The sequence below is a fragment of the Tursiops truncatus genome, chromosome 8 (assembly GCF_011762595.2).
Source record: "Tursiops truncatus isolate mTurTru1 chromosome 8, mTurTru1.mat.Y, whole genome shotgun sequence".
In the NCBI taxonomy this organism is placed as follows: Eukaryota; Metazoa; Chordata; class Mammalia; order Artiodactyla; family Delphinidae; genus Tursiops; species Tursiops truncatus.
In genome coordinates, this window is record NC_047041.1 from 5,008,157 (window position 1) to 5,027,952 (window position 19,796).

Below are 19,796 nucleotides of genomic sequence, written 5' to 3' on the forward strand. Positions count from 1 at the left end.
AGCAGGGGCCACTCTTCATCGCGGTGCACGGTCCTCTCACTGTTGCGGCCTCTCCTGTTGCGGAGCACAGGCTCCACATGCGCAGGCTCAGTAGTTGTGGCTCATGGGCCCAGTTGCTCCGCGGCATGTGGGATCTTCCCAGACCAGGGCTTGAACCCGTGTCCCCTGCATTGGCAGGCAGATTCTCAACCACTGTGCCACCAGGGAAGCCCTAGGACGTGATTTTAAGTTTAAAACCACAGAGCACATCTAGCCAAGTAGTTCTCAGTTTTTCTTTTGTTAAAAGTTGTAGAGCCCATCGTTCAAATGGCTACTTACTATAGAAAAATACACAAGAACCAGTAAAAACGGTTCCCTGTAGCAGGTGGGGGCATTGGGTGGAGAGGGTGGGAGGGAAGCAAGACTTCTTTTCATATAGCTTGACTTTTGAAACCTATGAATTTATTGTCTCTTTGAAAAAGTAAAACACTTTTTGAAAGCTGGACGCTCATCATGTAAAGTGGCTACAGCAGAGCCCCCTGGGCAGGAGACGGTGGGAGGTGAGGGGGGCAGAGGCCCTGCTCCCGTTTCTCTCGTGCTGTTTCCATTTGCTCTGCACTTGGACACCAGTGGGCCTGGCCTAATCTTACATGTTCCTTCTGGGGAAATTAAAGCCCAGGGAGCCAGGCCATCTCTCCGTCTCTCTTTCCATAGGACATATTCAAGAAGGGCTAAGTAGTACTCCATTGTGTATAGGTACCACATCTTCTTTATCCATTCATCTGATTCAATATCCTGTGATAAACCATAATGGAAAAGAATATGAAAAAGAATGTATATATATGTATAACTGAGTTGCTTTGCTGTATACAGCAGAAATTAACACAACACTGTAAATCAACTATACTTCAATTAAGAAATAGATTAAGAAAAAAAGAAGGGCTAAATACACTCCCCAGAAGAAAGAATACACCCAATCCTTTTTTGAAAGATTTCTTTTTAATTAAAAAATAAAAGTTATCTTAACATATCTGCATTGCAGCTTCAGGGATGGAAACTTAATGAAGCCAGAAAAACAAGGTTTATCAGTTCTTGGGTCACCTGACCACCTTACAATGGATACAAAGGCACACGTGTCTTCAAACAAACTTTATTCTATTAACTCAGAACTCCCTTCCCCCAACTCTTACTTGCCCACCCTCACCAACCCCGCCCTGCCAAAAAAAAAAAAAAAAACAACCAAAAACATTAAATTCTCTTTTAAAACTACAGAAATAAGTGCTGAGTCAGCAAGGAACCTGGGCATGCTGCCCACTCCTGCATCCCGCTCTGCTTTGACGGCTGGCTGTCCAGAGGCTGGCTGGAGCATCCTCTACCACACCGGGGGGCTTGGACCCGGACAGCCCCACGGCATCACCCCAGCTGGGGTCGGCAGTTCCAAGGCACTGTGTCCCTTAGTCAAGGGCATCCGTGGTTAAAGCAGCCTTTCAGGAAGAGCAGGCCAAAGGCAGCAAGTCTTCCTCAAAGTCTCGAGGTGAGACCTGTGGGCAGGAGGGAGGGAGCCGGCGGTGGTCTTCTCCCCCCAAGTTACCGGCTGTCGGAAGCTTTCCTCTCCCTGGTCTCCCTGCATTCTCTCTTTCCCTTCTTCCCAGTCTCCCCCTTCCCGCTCCTCGCAAGAGTTTTATTTTAGCTTGATGGTGGGGGTTCCGAAGAAGCTACTGGCAACTCCTGGGGCTGGTCTAGGGGCTCAGCCACCTCTGCGGGGACACCGTGCACTTTTGGTTTCTGCGTGTCACAGAGCCCCTCCTGGCCCTGGGAGGGCTCCCAGAGCTCCTTGCTCTGGGCCTGGCTGTTCAACTTCTCTTCAGCTTCAATCTCTTCTGATGTGGGGATGGAGTTCTTCTTGGGACGACCTTTGGGTTTTGTGGGCGCTTCCTGTCCACCTTTAAGAACCTACGTGGGAGAAAAACAGTCATCAGACCTGAGAAATAACTCCTTCCCTCCACTTTCCCACTCCCAAGGCCTCTAAACCATTCCTTCCCAGCAGTGAAGTCGCAAGTTATGGCAAAAAGTATTCTCCACGGGTCACCTGCAGTCTACAAAGACAGCTGCATCCATGAAAGACTCAATGCACTTTTAGTCAATATCACTTCTATTGGTATTAAATACGATGATCATAAGCACAGGAAAAAATCCAACTTCAACGACGGGGAAGGAAATGAAAATTAAAATATGAATGTGGTAAGTTGACAAGTTATAAGGAAAAGACAATACTTGTAGCAAACAGGAAAATTAACACGCATATGCTAGTGTAAAAGTGTAATTGGTACAGCTTTTTCAAAAGACAATCTGAGACTGCAAATCAAAAGTCTGAAAACGTTCATACCCTTTGACCCAGAAATTCCATTTCTAACAATTTAGCCTAAGGAAGTCATCAAAGACTGGGACAATGACTGATGTGCAAAAATGTTCATCATAAAATTGGTTATAATCGCAAAAATCTGTTCTAATAGCAAAAATACTCTAAGGTTTCCACCCTATGGTTGAATACATAATCATAGTACATGGCAAAGACAGAACACTCGAAAACCATTACAGCCATTATATCGGAGAATGTATAACAACATGGGAAATATTATTAATATATTTTTGTGAAAAACGGGTTCTAAACCAGCATAATTTAATTTGATTGCTAGACAACTGCACACCACCCTGTTTGTAGTCTCAGGATCATGGATAATTTAAAATATTTTCATTGTTTTTTTTTCTGTACTTTCTAATTTTTCAGCAATGCTCATGTATAAGTATTTCTGAAATCAGAAAAAAAAGACGTCATGAAACATGGTTTTGTAGTGTTCAAAGAGGCAGTAGTGCACAGAAGAGAGTGTTCTAGCTTTGAAAGTGGAATAACTAGATTAAATTCTAACTGTGCTCCTTATCCACTTTCTCTCTGGGACAGTCCTTGAAAGACTCTGAGCCTCAGTCTCCTAATCTGTAAAATGGGGATAAGCATACTTTCCTGCACAGGGCGATGGTGAGGGGAACCAACAGGTAATGTAGGGTAAGGGCCAGAAGTGTTCCTGAGTGTTCCGGAATCTGCCTCCCACCCTCCTTGCCTGGGTGACTCCACTGAGACAGTGCCTCTCCTGGGAGCCTGACCGGACCTCCCAAGTCCAAGTTAAATGCCCTGTGAGCATCCTATCAGAGCACTTTTCAGATACGCCTGTCACTGCATGTTTACTTGCCTGTCCCTCCCACCCAGTCCCTGCACGCAGCAGGCGTTCAACGGCTGTCATCGAATGAACTAACCTTTCTCAACAGGCCTTTCCACAGAATTGAAGAAAGATATAAAGTAAGCAAAATAATGATAACCCAATGGCCTTCACTGATTGCAAATGACTTGCACATTTATTATCCCAATTCGTGACTTACATGACAGTCCCATGAGGTAGGCAGGGATAATTTTTAAAATATTTTTATTACTTTGGGTTATAACAGGCACTCCTTCTTCCACTGGCTCTGCACTCTGGCTGGTGCAGCTGTTGACCTGGGCAGCTCGTGAGAAGGGCTTCAGGAGGACCTGGATTAGCAGATAATCAGAAGCGGGATGTACTTTCGCTACTTCCACGCCTTTTGTGATCTCAGCTTCCTCATTTGAACAGAAGCTCTTTGAAGGTAACTCCTGCATCTGTCCCTTGCTTTGTGCTCCAAGCATCTAACTTGCACCTAACTTTCTATGCAGTTGTTAAATATTTACTGACTGTATCTCTTTGCTCTAAGAGCAGCAGACCTCCGGGTGCTGAATTGTAAGAATGAATGTAGTAACTTGATAAACCATAAATTCTTTTTTTAGAAAAAGCTTTATTGAGATAGAATTCACATACCACACATTTCATTCATTTATAGTGCACAACTTAGTGATTTTTTGTATAGTCACAGAATTGTGCAGCTCTCATCAGAATCCGATTTTAGAACATTTTCATCGCCCCCAGAAAGAAAGCCCGTACCCGTTAGCAGCCTCTCCCCACTTCTCCCCTGCCCCCCAACCCTAGGCAACCATGACTCTGCTTTCTGTTTTTCCAGATTTGCCTGTCCTGGGCATTTCACATGAAGGGAAACACACAACGTGTCGTCCTGTGTGACTGGCTTCTTTGACTTACGTTTCCAAGGTTCATCCATGTTGTGGCATGTGTCAGTACTTCATCCCTTTTTTTGGCCAAATAATATCCATGGTATGGATATACCACAATCTGCTTATCCATTCATCAGCTGACGGCCACTTGGATTGCTTCTGCCTTCTGAATACTGTGAGTAACGCTGCTGTGAACGCGGGTGTACGGATACCTGTTTCCGTGCCTGCTTTCACTTCTTTTGGGTATATGACCAGAAGTGGAATTGCTGGGTCAAATGGTAACTCCGTGTTTAACCTTTGGAGGGATTTCCAGGCTGTTTTCCAAAGCAGCTGCCCCCTGTTCCATTCCAATCAGCAGAATATGAGGGTTCCAGTTCTGCTCATCCTCACCAACACTTGTTATTATGTCTTTTTGATTCTAGCCATCCTAGTGGGTGTGACGTTGTACTGCATTTTATTTTATTTTTTTAATTTTTTTATTTTTTTGCGGTACTCGGGCCTCTCACTGCTGTGGCCTCTCCCGTTGCGGGGCACAGGCTCCGGACGCGCAGGCTCAGCGGCCATGGTTCACGGGCCCAGCCGCTCCGCGGCATGTGGGATCCTCCCGGACCGGGGCACGAACCCGTGTCCCCTGCATCGGCAGGCGGACTCTCAACCACTGCGCCACCAGGGAAGCCCTGAATTTTATTTTTTAATGGATGGGTTGGTGTCTTATGGTCGCATCTCCATTGCCTGGTGAAAGTAAGTGCTCACGAGATGAAATGAAATGGAGTCTTGTTTCCCAAAGGGGCCTGAATCCGGTTGGCCTGTGGAATGCTCTCTGAAGTTAAATGTGCGAAGTTACTTCCATTTTGTTTCATACGACATTGATAACCATCGACACCCCGCCCACGGCTGCGCCAGCAGCGCAGTGGCTGGTGGAAAACAGGTGACGTCAGAGGCAGAGGCACACGTGTCCCCCACGGGCACCGGGCGATGCTGGCACAGATGGCAGGCTGTCAGTTCGTTCACCGTCTGACGCATGAAAAGGTCGTTGCTAACCAACTTAAACAATGCCTCTGCCACTCAGGAGACACTGATTTCGATGATAATGATGGACAGGGAAGGAGGTGGGTGGTGGAACTTGCACAGAAAGCAGTGAAGGGACTTGCCCAAAACCAGCCAGGGAGGGGCACGCCTGGGAACACGGCCCAGTGTTGCCAGCTCCCAAATCTGGTTCCCTTAGAGATCAATTCCCCAAAAGGTTTCATGGGTGTCTTAGCAGTCTAGAAGTTGGGGAGCAACAGTATATTTAATTGAATCTTATTTATCCTTCAATTTCACCTTCTCCCTGCAACCTGGCCCAATACCTCTCCTCTGGACTCTTATGGGGTTCTAAATCTATAAATAAACAACCAGCACTTAATTACAATGTGCTCCTTTGCTGCTTCCTGGACCTTGCTTCTTCAACTGGATCATAAATTCCCGAAGACAGGGCTCTATTTTGTTCCATGACTTCCTATAGTGCCTAGGACGAGGCGTGGTTCACAAGAGACACTGGATACGTATCTGTTGATGCATGCAATGTATGTGTGTTTGTACATGTGTCTGGCGTTGCCGCGTCACTGGGAGAGCATTCATGGGCCAGGCCGCCTCCATCTGAAAATCCTTCCACCTCGGGGGCAAGTCCCCCAGAGGAAATGATGAAATTTGCCCAGGAATTTTTTTCTAGGGATATAACAAATGCTACCTTGGTGGCTTTCTTCCCATTTCCATTAATATTCATTTGCAATTTATTTATTTAGTCTTCTCTTTCTTAGCAGGCAATAGCAAGAACTAAAGTTTTCAGAAAAAAAATATTGGACAGAAACAAAATTGAGAAAACTCAAAATCTATTACCTATTATCAAAAAACACTAACTTTTTTTTTTTTTTTCTGAAAACTAGGTGGTAGGGGGACCTTAGTTATTTGGTAATTGTGAAAAAAAATTCATATTCCATCCCTTGAGACACCAGGAAACATGGCTTGTGAGCAGATGCCTTAGCGAATTGGAACGTCATGCAGGCAGGCCTGAGCTCCTGAGAGGAGAGGGGGCCAGTGGCATCCAGCGAGGATGTGCAAAGGCCTGGGTCAGAGGCCGCGGTGCACATGGTCTCTAAAGAATCGGAGCAAGGCTTCTTCCCACCCTCATCCCAACCCTCCTCTTTTCTCTGGGCTTTGACCTTGACCCTTGGGGTTTACGAAACTGGAAGTGAAACCCAACTACTTTGGATTTAACTGTGCTTTTTCAGAAAAAGAGGGGTGGTAAACCATTATGAAATAGAGTTCCTCAAAATGCAGAGATGTTTATTCTTTTTTTAAAGAGATGTTTATACTAATATAAGTTCATTTAAAAACCAAATATGGAAGAGCTCATCAGCTAGGCAGAAGAGCAGTATTAGGGAAACCAGTCACTATACCATGTGTATCAGAGGAACCTGGGTGCTGGTTAACACCCCCTGTCCTGGGAACAGGACAGGGAAGCAGAATCCTGGAGGGGCCTCGAGTTCTGCATTTGTACCTGCCACCCAGGTTACTCTGACCCCGCCCACTAGAGCTGAGAATCACTGCATTAGGGGGACACACAGCTACAAGAGCAGATGTGCCCTGTATATCCTCTAAACAAAGAGAACTGGCTTCTAATTCTTAGCTGTTGGTGGGAGGTGGAAGGAAGTTCTTTGAAAAGTCTAGCAGGTGGGGTTAAAACCCACAACTGAGAAGCTTGGGGGCTTTCTTTTTATTTTATTTCTAATGAAACTGTGAAAAAGAATATCCTTCTGGTCAGGAAATCCAGGTCAGAAAGAAGGGCTTATCCTATTAATTCAAACAGCCTCCCTCCTAGCCAGCATCTTAAAAGGCCTTCCAATCTCTGGAGCTCAAACCACCAAATGGTCCTTCCTGCCTTCTTAGCAGCCCTGTAAGAAGAATTTCTCGTGTCACGATGGGCCCGTGGTAAGACCTACTCTCTTTCTTACCATTTTCTTCCATTTCATCCTGCGGTTCTGGTACCAAGTCTTCACCTGCAGTTGAGTGAGTCCCAGAGACTGGGCCAAGTCCAACCTACAAGGCACGAGAGACAGAGGAAGGATGAGGAAGAGGGGAAAGGGCAGCAAAGGTGGGGTCCTGTTGGCTACCTCTAGGCACTGCTACCAACGCGTGGACCTCCCCATTAAACCAATTCCTCCCCGAAGAGCTTTGCTTTCCTTCCAAGAATCCTATGGAGGAAACTCTGGGAAGCTAACAAACAGATGCCCAAGCCCAAGGACTGTCTACACTGGAACCGAAAAGCATTTCTGAGCCTTCACTGCAAAGCCCTCTTCCTGACCCGACAGGCTCCTTACTCTGATCCTGTACAAAAGGAAGGCTCTGCTCCAAAATCCAAACTGGGGAGAAAAGGTAAAGCCGTATTTTCCTTATCAGAATCCCGCTCATCACTCAGTCTGGCTCAAGCCCCACCTCCCGGGGGTGAGCCTGCTGCTGCCCCTCCCACCAAGCAGGTTGCCTCCTCTACCCAGGTTACCCATCACCCAGGTGGCTCTGAGTTCTCGCCGGTCTCTGATTGCTTCACATGAGTTATTTCTGCCTCCCTAACTGAACTGCAAGAGTTGACTTCCTAACTCAACTGCTGCTTTTACGGTCGCGAAAGTGCCGACCGCACTCTGAATCCAGAACAAGGGCTCACAAATACCTTTCGATGGATTGACTCATCCACCACCGCTGCCCTCAACTGTTATGATGCCAGCTTCCAAAATAAACATTACACCCGTAGCGCCGCCTCCTTCCCATTTCACGGCTGAGCGTGGTCCTGCATTTCTCTGTAGCCTCCTGCAAAGCCCTGAACGTCAAAGCCATTCCCGGGGAAGTATGCAGTTGGAGCTAATTCTAACAACACGGCACCTGTTTCCAGAGCACCACCACGTCCCAGGCTGTGTGCAGAGCCCCTGACATGTACCACCTCGTTTCTTCTTTTTTTAACATCTTTATTGGAGTATAGTTGCTTACAATGGTGTGTTAGTTTCTGCTTTATAACAAAGTGAATCAGTTATACATATACATATGTCCCCATATCTCTTCCCTCTTGCGTCTCCCTCCCTCCCACCCTCCCTGTCCCACCCCTCTAGGTGGTCACAAAGCACCAAGTTGATCTCCCTGTGCTATGCGGCTGCTTCCCACTAGCTATCTACCTTACGTTTGGTAGTGTATATATGTCCAGGCCACCCTCTCACTTCGTCCCAGCTTACCCTTCCCCCTCCCCATGTCCTCAAGTCCATTCTCTACGTCTGCGTCTTTATGCCTTTCGTTTATTCTTTTCACGTCTATTCCTTCCTGCTGTGAAGCAGGTATGATTATTCCCATCTTACAGGTGAGAGATCTGAGGCTCAGAGAGACTAGACTCTCTCGGCGACCACGGCGAAGTCCTGTCCACCACCTGTTTTTTGTGAATAAAGTTTTATCGGAACACAGACACATTCATTCGTTTACATATTGTCTGTGGTTGCTTTCGTGCTACAACCTCAGAGCTGAGTAGTTGTGACACAGACCGCATGGCCCACAAAGCCTAAAATACCTACTCTCTGGCCCTGCACGGAAAAACTGTGCTGACCCCTGCTAGGTGGTCCTAGAGAAAGAAGTGGAGGTAGGGCTCAAGTCTGCTGACGTCTGTGTGCCTCCCCCTGTACAGGGGCTCCCTCCACTCATCGGCCTTTTGTACGAGATAGGTCTGTCGGAGGGAGGCTCTCGCTCAGGCCTTCGGGGACGCTGCATCTGAAGGAGCCGCAGACAACCCGAGCGGAGCATATGAAACGGGAAAGGGAGCCAGGCTGAGGTTGTCCACCTCAGGCCCTGAGACTGTTGGAAGTGTTGACCTGTGTTTACTGATGACAACCCCAGGTCCACCTGAGCACCCGCTGGAAGGACCACCTCTGGCTGGAAGGAGCCCACACGAGCTGCGCCCCCCCCACCCCCCGCCAAGGTCCCAACCCTGGTCCCTGGAGCAGCGTGGACTTGTCACGCAGCACCCCTGACACAGCTTGAGCAGGGACCACCACTTTGGGAGGCCCCGGGGTATCTGAGGGTTGAGCTGTGGATGTAACGTCCACCATCTCACAGCAGCCTGCACAGCCGCCAGCCTGGGCTGCGGGGAATCTCGGGTGCGAGTCCTCAGCTGCAACTTTCTCTAAGCTGAGGAGTAACGAGCGACATCTCACCATCAGGGAGACCAGCAGGTACAGGAGTGAAGGTTCCAGGTACAGCTCCTGGCACTCCAGGTGCAGCGGCCCAGCCCCCCTGCTGTGACCAGAGAGCCCAATTTCAATCTCCGATAATAAAAACCGTGTTCCTTCCAGCAACTTCAGCTCCTGGCTTCAGTCAGCATTCACACATATCTGTTTGTCCCAGTAAAAGGGCCACTGGAAGGTGACAGTTTTACTGAAAGTGATTAACAGACTGAAGCTAGTAAATTCCCAGTGCCAGCAGCCCTTACTCTCCCCACTAACGAAGCCCTGCTTCCCAAGGAGCTGTTCGTTAAAGCATCAAGAGCCCAGGGGGCCATCCCACAGGTCTCCCAGGTCTCCCCCGGCTCCCCCCGTGCCTTCCCGGCCGGTTCACCTGAGGCCATCAGGTGCATTAGTGAACGGAAGGTTCAAGTTCACAGCTCTGCCACCGCATGAGCAAACGAGGTGAGCTCACTTGGGAAAAATGCGCCCCTGACTCACTCTGGCTCCAGAAACATGCTTCACTGTCATCGGCCTCCTCTCATTACCTGCCACCCTTACAAATTCTCACTACCCTGCATATTCGCTTAGATGGGGTCACCCAGGAAACCGGAGAAACAAACAAAGGGGAAGAGGGAGTGCACTGTGGGAGGAGGGCGTGCTCATGGCCCCGGTCACGTATGAGGAGAGGAACAGCTGGCAGGGTGGCTCGGGCTGCAGCCTCCACGCCCACCAGAGGGTTCTCCTACCCCAGCAAGTGGATGAAGCCCGCGTAGCTCACCTGAGAGGTGCCTGGGCAGGTATCAGGAAGCCCCAGGAGGTTTAATTAGAACAAACGTTTCTGCGAAAACAATTTGCTGACTTCCAAAGTAGGCCTAAAATGTCACCTGAGCACGCTGATTCTTAAATCGGGGTGCCCACCCTTCCTGGGTGACAAGTACATGAGGCTCTCCATTACACGCTCGGGGCATCAGAGTAGCCATTCGATACCTAGAGGTCCCGTTTATTAATCCCCAATTCACAGCCCTGTCTCCGCTGTCTGCCCGAAGGTGCCCCAAACTGCTCACGTCCGAAATAGAACATGCTCCCCTCCAAACCCACTCTGTCCTCAGTCTTCCAGCTTCAGATAATGTTTGTCCCCCTTACCTGGTGGCCCATCCAGGAACCACAGAATTCTCAGCTCTCTTCCTCATGCCAACATCTGTCTGTTCCAGCCTCAGAACTGTTCTCCGATCTAGTCTCTCCTCTCTGCTCCCACTGTCATCACCTTATTTCAGGTGGTGACATTCAGTGACCCTCCCTGGACTCTGTCCACCTGCTTTCCCTGCTCCATCTCTTCCCTAACAGCCACCTGTGGTGCTACCAGTGTGGGAATGTGAAAAGTAAATCTGGCCATGTTGCTTCCGGCTCTTCATGGCTGCTGACGCACGGCCTACATGACAAAGTCCCTAATCTTTGGCCAGATGTACAGGGTCCTTCCTGCCTCTGCGGCCTCATCTCCCACCATGCCCCCCCCACACACACACCTGAAGCTGGAGACGCCCGACCACCTGCAGGGCCCTCAGCACGCCCGTCGAGCCCATCTGTGCCTTTTATGTGTCGCTCCCTCTGTGGAGGGCTCTCTCCCTCCTGGGATGAAAGCTCTTTTGAAGAGGTTGCCTCCTCCGAGAAGGCTTCTCAGCCCCCGCCAACATGCTCAGCAACACCTCTGTGCTCCTGCAGCCCGCGGGAACGTGCCGGCACCCACACCCGGCGTCGTGATGTCATTACCACAGCCTCGTCCTTCCCCGTGACCTCCTCTAGAGCAGGTCTCTTGTCTGCTACTTTCTGGACCCATAATCCCTGGCACAGTGCCTGGCACACAGCCGGTGGGTGCTCAACTAACTGAATCGGTAAACAAGTTCCCTTCCAGTCAGTGATCTGCAGCCTCCTCTCTCACTTAAGTTTTGATTGAACAGCTAATAAAATAGCTTAAGAGATGCATTTGAGTTTCCTTCCCTTCTCTTTAACAGGAGTAGGGTCAAGCCTGATATGGACAAGGCAGTGAGCAAAAGAAGGGAAAAAGTACCTGCAAAATCCTCCCAATAAACAGGATCACACATTAGCTCAGCCATTCCAGAGTGAGTGTGAGGGACAAGGTAAGACACACACTCTCGCAGCGTATTTTTTTGTTAAGATGCTGAACTAAAGAAAGCGGAGAGGTATTGAAGCCTGTGAGTAAAGCAGGGGTCGCAGCTGCCCTCGCTGGGATCTCAGAAGGGTTTAAAGAAGGGCCCCTCTTCCAGGTCCTCTTAGATCTCAGCCAGATGCTTCTGACTTGCTACCTGTCAGATCTAGCGAGACACCTGACAGCTCCACAGTCCCGTCAATCCGGCGCGTCCAGGCAGGAGCCGGGCCGACCCACTGAGCCAGTTGGGGGTTGGAGGCTGGGGAGGGGCCTGAGGAGATCAGGGACCCCAGTTGTGGGTCCAGTCCCACTGCATCTGACCCTAAGTGCAAGTGGCTTTAAACACCAAACCTGTTTCCCAACGGAGAGCCTGGGTAAGCACTGGCTAAGCTTTGCTTTGCTGGTTGTACTGGAGAAACTAATATACAGGGATATAGGGAGAAGTATAAATTCAGTAGCAGGCAGGGTCCCGGGCTGAGATGAATGCACGTGGGCTGGCTTCTGTTAAACCCAGGCTGAGGTGGCACGAGCCGAGGGATGGACAGATTCCTGCCATACTGTCCTGCACAAACTCTAGAACAGTCCTGTGGCTCTCCGTCCCATGCCAAGAACCAAAGGAGTCCCCCTGCTCAAGGGCCTTCCCGGCAGACAGTCCCCTCCCCGTGTCCTCACCTGTCTGGGGTGGACAAGTACTTCTGCTTCTGGAACTTTTTCTCCAGGCCCATGAGCTGCAGCTCGGTGAAGATGGTGCGGCTCCGGCGGGGCTTCTTCTGCCGGGGCGTGGGCTGCTCCGTCTCCGACTCGCTGCTGCCGTGGTTCTCGCCCGCAGCCTCGGCAGAGGTGGCCTCGGCGGCCGGGTGGCGGGACAGAGCCTGGGCGACTCCCGGGGTGGCGGGGACCAGGTGGGGGATGACTGTGGGCTGTCGGGTGATCACCGAGAGGAGAGGATATGCCCGAAGGGAAGCGGGGCCTGGAAGACAAGCAGGGAGGCAGGTCGCACAGGAGCCGTGGGGGAAGGGGGCCAGAGGCCCTCAGAGGACCCCGGGCCGAGACCCATCTGTCTGGCAGGGCCTCCTGTTCACAGGGACGTATAAATGGGGGAAGGCTGGGTGGGCAGGGCACACGCAGATTTGCTCAGCCTGGTCTAGTTTGAAGTGAACCTTTCCCCATCTCTCCCGTTTGAACCCCTAAATGCTGGTTTCAGAGATACGGGTCAATGGCACTGAGCAGATGGGAAGAAGTACTCAGATATAGCTAGAAACACATACTTAAGGAAGCTGAAAAGGATCTGTAATATACAGTGCACCTGAGAAGCACCTCGGGTCTTTATAAAAATACGTGGCTGTAACTATAAATTCTCCCTGAGAAGTCTACATACCTTGAATCGTAACATTTTTCAGAGCTGGAAGGATGCTTAAGGGTTATTTAATTCAACTCCCTCATTTCAGAGACAAAAAAACAGCCCCAGAAAACCTGAGGGACTTGATGGTGTCACAGAGCTAGGAACAAGCAGACTCAGGAGTCAAACCAGGTTCTGGCTTGAAGTCCAGGGCTGTTACCACATCATGAATCACACGGATGCATCACTTAGAAGAGGAGGCCAAAAAGATTTTAATTCACATGAAAATTCAGATCCATTACACTGGCTGCCTCTGGCACTGTGTTAAGGAGGATTCTCAGGCTGGGTCGGAGCCTGGCTGAAGAATTCGAGCTGAGGTTGATTAGCGATGTCTGTCACGGGTGTGCAGGGGTAGGGGTGTGGTGGCCTCCACCCTAGTTTTGTGCCTCTTCTGCTTTAGGAATTTCAAGGCAAGAGGACTTTTCTGTCCAAGAATCTGTTCTGTCTTTTGTCGACTGAAAAAAATTGCACAACCTAAAAGTTGAGAATTATGTTTTATATTTTTGGACTTTCTGAGGACTTCAAGCCAGGGAGGCAGCCTCTCAGATAGCTCTGGGGGACTGCTCTGAAGAGGTGAGGGGACACTAGGATATACAGGAGTTTTTGCAACAAAGACCAGGTGGTCAGAACATCAAAAGATTAATTCTGTTAATTAAACAGAACCATGGATAGACCTAGAGACTGTCATACAGCGTGAAGTAAGTCAGAAGGAGAAAAACAAATATTGTATAATATCACTTATATGTGGAATCTAGAAAAATGGTAGAGATGAACTTATTTACAAAGCAGAAATAGAGACACAGATGTAGAGAACAAATGTATGGATACCGAGGCGGGGAGGGAGGCGGTGGGATGAATTGGGAGATTGGGATTGACATATATACACCACTTTGTATAAAACAGATAACTAATGAGAACCTACTGTACAGCACAGGGAACTCTACTCAGTGCTCAGTGGTGACCTAAATGGGAAGGAAATCCAAAAAAGAGGGGATATATGTATACATATAGCTGATTCACTGTGCTGTACAGCAGAAACTGACACAACATTGTAAAGCAACTATACTCCAATAAAAACGAAAAAGAAAACAGGACGTCTCAAGTCAATGAATTTAGCGCTTTTCTATGTATGAGAAGAAAGAGTCTGGGCTCATTGAAATCATTCCTTTGATGTGCACCTCAGCTCTCTGGGGCCAGTGTCCTGTTCCTTCCCATCCTGAGTCCCCTCAGGGGGCACCGTTGGTGGGGGGGGGGGGGCGGCTGCAGTGGCCGAGGGCTTGGCAGCAGGCAGCCAGGCAGCCCATTTGTCTCCACCCTGAGTTCCCTCAAGGCTCACCACCGGGGTGGAGATAGATAGTGGCTGATGGTTGATGGCTGCAACATCCTTTGTTTGCTGATACTTTAAAGTTCAAGTGAAAAAGCTCTTCCTTTTCATTGTTCCATAGTATTGGGTTTAAAATGTCACCATCATTACCTATGGAAACAGTTTTATCCCTCTGGGGCTCAGTTTTGTCATTTGTACAAGTGTGTAAAAGTAGGTAACTTCGAAGAATTTTTCAAACTCTAATATACCGATGTCACAAAAGCACATCATCCCAAGCCCATCTTGATATCTGATGAAAACAGAGAAGATTCTGTGGCTGCCCTTTGGGACTCAGCCCAGACCTGACAGCTCACTACAAGGGCAAGGTGAGCGTTGGAGCCAAACATCACTCACACTCGTCCCGGGTTAAAACCAACCAAGGTCACAGAAGCACCCAGGTGCTACGTGTAAGCTCTCTCTCCTCTGGGTTGGCATTTCTCTTCTTACTCATTTCCATGCTTCTGTTTTGGACCCCAGTCATAGTTATTAAAAGAGATAACTTCTCTTGTTCTTTGACTACATGTCTAGTAAGGCCCAGTAGAAACCACAAAGCTATTAAACAATAAATCATGACTTCCATTGACTCTCCAGCCAAGGCTAACACTTGAGGGTTTTTGTCATGGATTCTTTTAACGAAAAAAAATGATATTTTATAATGAGAAAATCAGGATACCTGGGACAGTAGTTTTGGATCTGTATACATTATGAAATGCTACTTTTCCAAAAAAGTATGTAGGTCTTCCCTGGTGGCGCAGTGGTTGGGAATCCGCCTGCCAATGCAGGGGACACAGGTTCAAGCCCTGGTCCAGGAAAATCCCACATGCCGCGGAGCAGCTAAGCCCATGCGCCACAACTACTGAGCCTGCGCTCTAGAGCGTGCAAACCACAACTACTGAGCCTGCGTGCACAACTACTGAAGCCCACGCGCCTAGAGCCCATGCTCCGCAACAAGAGAAGCCACCGCAATGAGAAACCTGTGCACCCCAACGAAGAGTAGCCCCTGCTCACCACAACTAAAGAAAGCCCGCGCACAGCAATGAAGACCCAATGTAGCCAAAAATAATAAATTAATTAATTAATTTTAAAAAGAATAAAGTTATGGGGCTTCCCTGGTGGCACAGTGGTTGACAGTTCGCCTGCCAATGCAGGGGACGCGGGTTCGTGCCCCGGTCCAGGAAGACCCCACATGCCATGGAGCAGCTGGGCCCGTGAGCCATGGCCACTGAGCCTGTGTGTCCGGAGCCTGTGCTCCGCAACGGGAGAGGCCACAACAGTGAGAGGCGCAAAAAAAAAAAAAAAAAAAAAAAAAGAATAAAGTTATAATATATTTTAAAAAGTATCTAAAAGCTTCTTATACTGCTATTTTGTTTTCATTACCAAAGTAGCACAATTTCTTATAAAAAAATTTTTAAAACAATTCAGAAATATATAAAATAGAAGTCTCCCCTCCCAGTTTTCAATCCCAAATCTTAGAGGTAGACTTCCATAATTGTTCCTGTGTATATACAGACATATATATGTTCCAAATCTAGTAATAAGGTATTCTAATCTACTGAAACACATAGTTACAAAGTGTTTATTTTGTAAAGTATAAACATGTCACTTTATTTTTTCTAAATGGATAGCCAACAACCCCCAGACCCTTTATTGGGGTTTATTTAACCCCATGACTTAAAATGCCGGCCTTAAGGTACATTAAGTTCCCAATGAAATGAAGTTGGGAATTTTTGTTTATCAGAATTCTGAGCGTCTACTGGGGAATTTTAGTCACCAGAAGTCTGAGAATCTCCTGCTTTCTAGACAAGCAGCCAAACTGGGACAAGAACCACCCTTCCCAAGGGCTGCCCTCTGTCGGGATGGTTATAAATAGGTGAGGTGCCTCTACGTGGGGGCAGTGGGTGTGCGGAATGAGGAGGCGTCGGGGAGAGAAGAGTTAGGAAATCAGGTGGATCAGAGAGGGGGGGCAGATTTTTTTTGAGGCCGCCATGAGTCTGCAACTCTGGGGAGAGTGAAGGCTACTTTGAGAGGATTTCTGAAAAACATTTTAGGGGTGTACTGGGTAAAATCCTTGAATATATTCCTTTAAGTAAAACTAAAGATCTTCCCATTCAAGGCTTCTGTAATCAGATTTCTGTTGTCTTTGAGTATAATTCTATAGATACTGGGCCATATGGGGCCCTAGAAATAGCTGGGTTACGTCATGAATGCATGTGTCTGTTTCTGGACTCTATTCTACTGAACTAATGTGTCCTATGATAGGACCATTCCACTTTTATTATTGTAGGGTTTAGGGAGTTTTATTATCTGGCAGAACAAATTTCCCCTTTTTATCTTTTCTACAGAGTTTTCTCGGCTATTGTCATTAATTAATTTTTCCAGTTGAATTTTAGAATCAACTTGTTAGTCTCTTAAAAAGCAAATCCCACTGAAAATTTATTAGACTTCCATTGACCTTATAGATTACTATCAGGAAAGATGATTCTTTTGATGATCCTGTTCTCTGGTAGGTTGAAAGAAATTGCTAGTAATTAAAAATAGCTTTTGGAGATTTATGCCACTTGGTTCCATAAAGCTTAAACCCAATGAAAACCTTCATTAAAAACCAAAAACAAAACAAAAAACTTCAGAAGAATGGTAGTGATTTAAGGCAACATTCCAATCACCAAAGTCTGTAGTTTCAGGAATCCTGACCCAATGTTCTGATGCAGATTCAGTGACAAAACTGCACCTCTCCCCAGGGGCAGAGAGCACCTTCTGATGTTGGAGATGCACCCACAAGGCCACTGGGATGCTGATAAATATTTGGGGGATTCAGGAGGACCATCACTGTAGTAAATAAATACAATTGCCGTGAAGCACTGTGTTGAGGTTTTAGTATTTGACATGTGTCCCTAAGGAAGGAACAAGTGTGGCTGGACCAGGACACAGGGTGGGTAATGCGTGTGCAGCAAAGCACTGCGTCTCCTGAGAGGCAAACCAACGGGACCAGAAAAGTGGGACCAAACATATTCTCGCCAGCTGCTCTATGTCTTTCTTGTTTTAAAATACGACCCGATTTCCAACAAAATAGGATCGGCCCAGAGCTCTCATTTCACAGAGCACTTACACACCCACATCTGATATTCTCACAAAAGCACTGTGAGATACTCCAGCCATCTATTTATATTTTGGCTAAAAATCAAATTTAGATTTTAAAAATAGGGGGGAATTATAACTTAGCTCATACATTGTGGGGTGGGGGACTTGGGTTACTGAGAAGGCAAGTAATGTATAACACTATGTATTAAGTATGTCTTTCTCTTTTCCTGAGAATTATCACTATGTGAAAACGTGGACTAAAGACAGCTGTCCCGCCACCCTGGCTCATTTACATACACTTGTGAAATTCAAGCACATTATCTGCTACTGAGAGGGAGTCATGACTGTCATGAACCAAAGACTTTGTTTAAACATTTTTAGTTGACAAAAGGAGTGTAAACATGACCACAGTGAATGCATTTTCTAATAGCCGCTTTCCTTCAACCCATCCCCCGAACCAATGTTTGGCTGTGGGATGGATATCACATAACCGCGTGTATCCTATACCTAGAATAGCTGCCTGCCAAATGTTTGGCCGTCTTGAGAATCTGTTTTTGGATTAGAAAACCTGAGCACATTCGTGGTAGGCTGATGCCCAGGGACATCCCAGGGAGCCTGGGGAGATGCAGACCATTTGGGAGGCTAAACAGAATTTTCCGTCACGTGGATTCTGCAAACTGAGTGTAGATCACGCATACGAACGCACTTGGGCCAAGCATGGGCACGGTCCAGGGTGGCAGATTCCAGGCACATCTCCCCAACATAAGTCCTCCTTCCCCGCGGAGGCCAGTCGCCCCAGTTACAGCTGGACGTGAACCCCAGAGCAGAGTCCCCAAAGCACAGTGTTGGCTTCCACACACCTCCTGGGCGCTCCTCTTCCATTGCTCCAACACGCCAGTCCCCAAAATGGCTCTCCACGCCCACTATTCCGGTTGACACAAGCGAGGTCCAAATGTCTGAGTGGATAAGGATCTCTAAGCTGCCTGCTTTACTGAGTTATGTCCCGGGAATGTGTGACCTGTATACCCGCAGAAAGCTTCCAAGGGACAAGCAACACACACAAAGCCACAGGTAGAGATGGTATCCCTGACGGTTAACCTGAAAGAAAGACTCAGTGGAACAACTGGGTAGCTCTGGCTGAGTGTCCTGGGAAAAATCATAAAACCACCCACACCGAAGTATTCCCATCGGCTCACGTCCCTGCAGACTGGCTGGTAATTTGGGGCAGTGGAAAGAACAGGACCTCACTGACTTGTGGAGTGAACTTGAGCAGGTTATCAAAACTTTCTTCATTTCAATTTCCTCTTCTGTAAAGTAGGGCTAATAACAGTTCCCCCTGGTATCTTACTGGGAAGATTAAATGCATTAGGGTATGTGAAGTACCTGGTGGGAATTTCATCACTGTTAGTTCCCTTTCTTTTCCTCTTTTCACTTTAGTGGTTTGGTGCTCTGTGAATGAGCCAAAAGAAAACAGATGGATTTTCGTATCAAGAAAGCAGACCTGCTTGTGAACTATGCAGGTGCATCTTCTTACCCTCCGTGCATTCGTATGCAAAGTAAGACGAAACAGCACTAGAATCTGCTAGCTTCTCTTTGCCACATGAGGGTCTTCAAATGCCCTGACAGCAACAAGAGAGCTAAAGGATATCAGTGGGAGGGCTAACCAGGCCAGACATCCCCCTAAAATCATCAAGACTCCAGAAATAACTACTGTGGTTCTGCAGACCTGTATAAACAATTCACAGCCCTTCCCAAGATTAGTCGTAGGCAAAGAAGGATGAAGTTAGTGGGACACAGGACTGTACCCAAAGTCAATTTCTGAACACTGCAGAGAACACAGAGATGGGGTGGTTAAAATGGACTTGCCTGGTCGTATGCTGAAGGTGGATTAAGGAAAGGCTGAGCTGAGGGTAAGTAGCAACCAGACATGAAAGTTCAGTGCTTGTTTGTCTATGTGCTAATCTGTAAGAATGTCAAGGAAGGGAGGAAATACAATGGGGCTGAGTGGCCTTTTAACTCTGTGATACACTAAGTTTCTAGCCCAGTAAGAGTTAATGGAATACGTGCCCCCTTTACAGGTTATGGCTTTGTATGACTAAAGAAAAGAGAAAATGTTTCAAGAGGCCAACTCAAAGGCTGACAAAACATCTTAGCCATTAATTACCTCATTAAAAAAGAGCGGGTGGGAACGTTGATGAGTTAAGTGTAAATGAATTAGAAACATGTGAAGTAAAGTTATTCCAAAATCCACACACGACTGCCATAATGTAGACTCTGGAATAAGGATCTAGTTAAATTAAAAACTGAAGAAGGTTCACAAAGGTTGATGGATAAAGGGATGAAAACATTTCTGGGGATTTGGAAAAATGAAGATTTGGGAAATAAAGAGGAGACCAGAGCAATGATAGTAGGCTTGACTGCATCACGCCATCTTTTCAGAGTCTTGA

At 47.6% G+C, this 19,796-nt stretch overlaps 1 protein-coding gene and 1 long non-coding RNA gene across 2 annotated transcripts in view; one reads left to right on the forward strand and one right to left on the reverse strand.

Annotated features, from left to right (window-relative positions):
• Positions 1–956: 956 nt before the first annotated feature.
• The window catches only part of BARX2 (BARX homeobox 2), a 69,516-nt gene continuing 50,676 nt past the window's right edge, over positions 957–19,796 (reverse strand). Inside the window, exons 2-4 of the mRNA XM_019942065.3 lie at positions 12,182–12,479; positions 7,105–7,189; positions 957–1,932 (exon numbers count right to left, since the gene is read on the reverse strand). Of these exons, the coding sequence (XP_019797624.1) occupies positions 1,666–1,932; positions 7,105–7,189; positions 12,182–12,479 (650 nt within the window). The 3' untranslated portion in view covers positions 957–1,665. The remainder of the gene's footprint in view (positions 1,933–7,104; positions 7,190–12,181; positions 12,480–19,796) is intronic.
• LOC109551002 (uncharacterized) lies at positions 1,930–4,563 on the forward strand. The gene is made up of 3 exons (XR_002177709.3): positions 1,930–2,220; positions 3,478–3,654; positions 4,063–4,563. It is a non-coding gene; the product is annotated as an uncharacterized lncRNA (long non-coding RNA).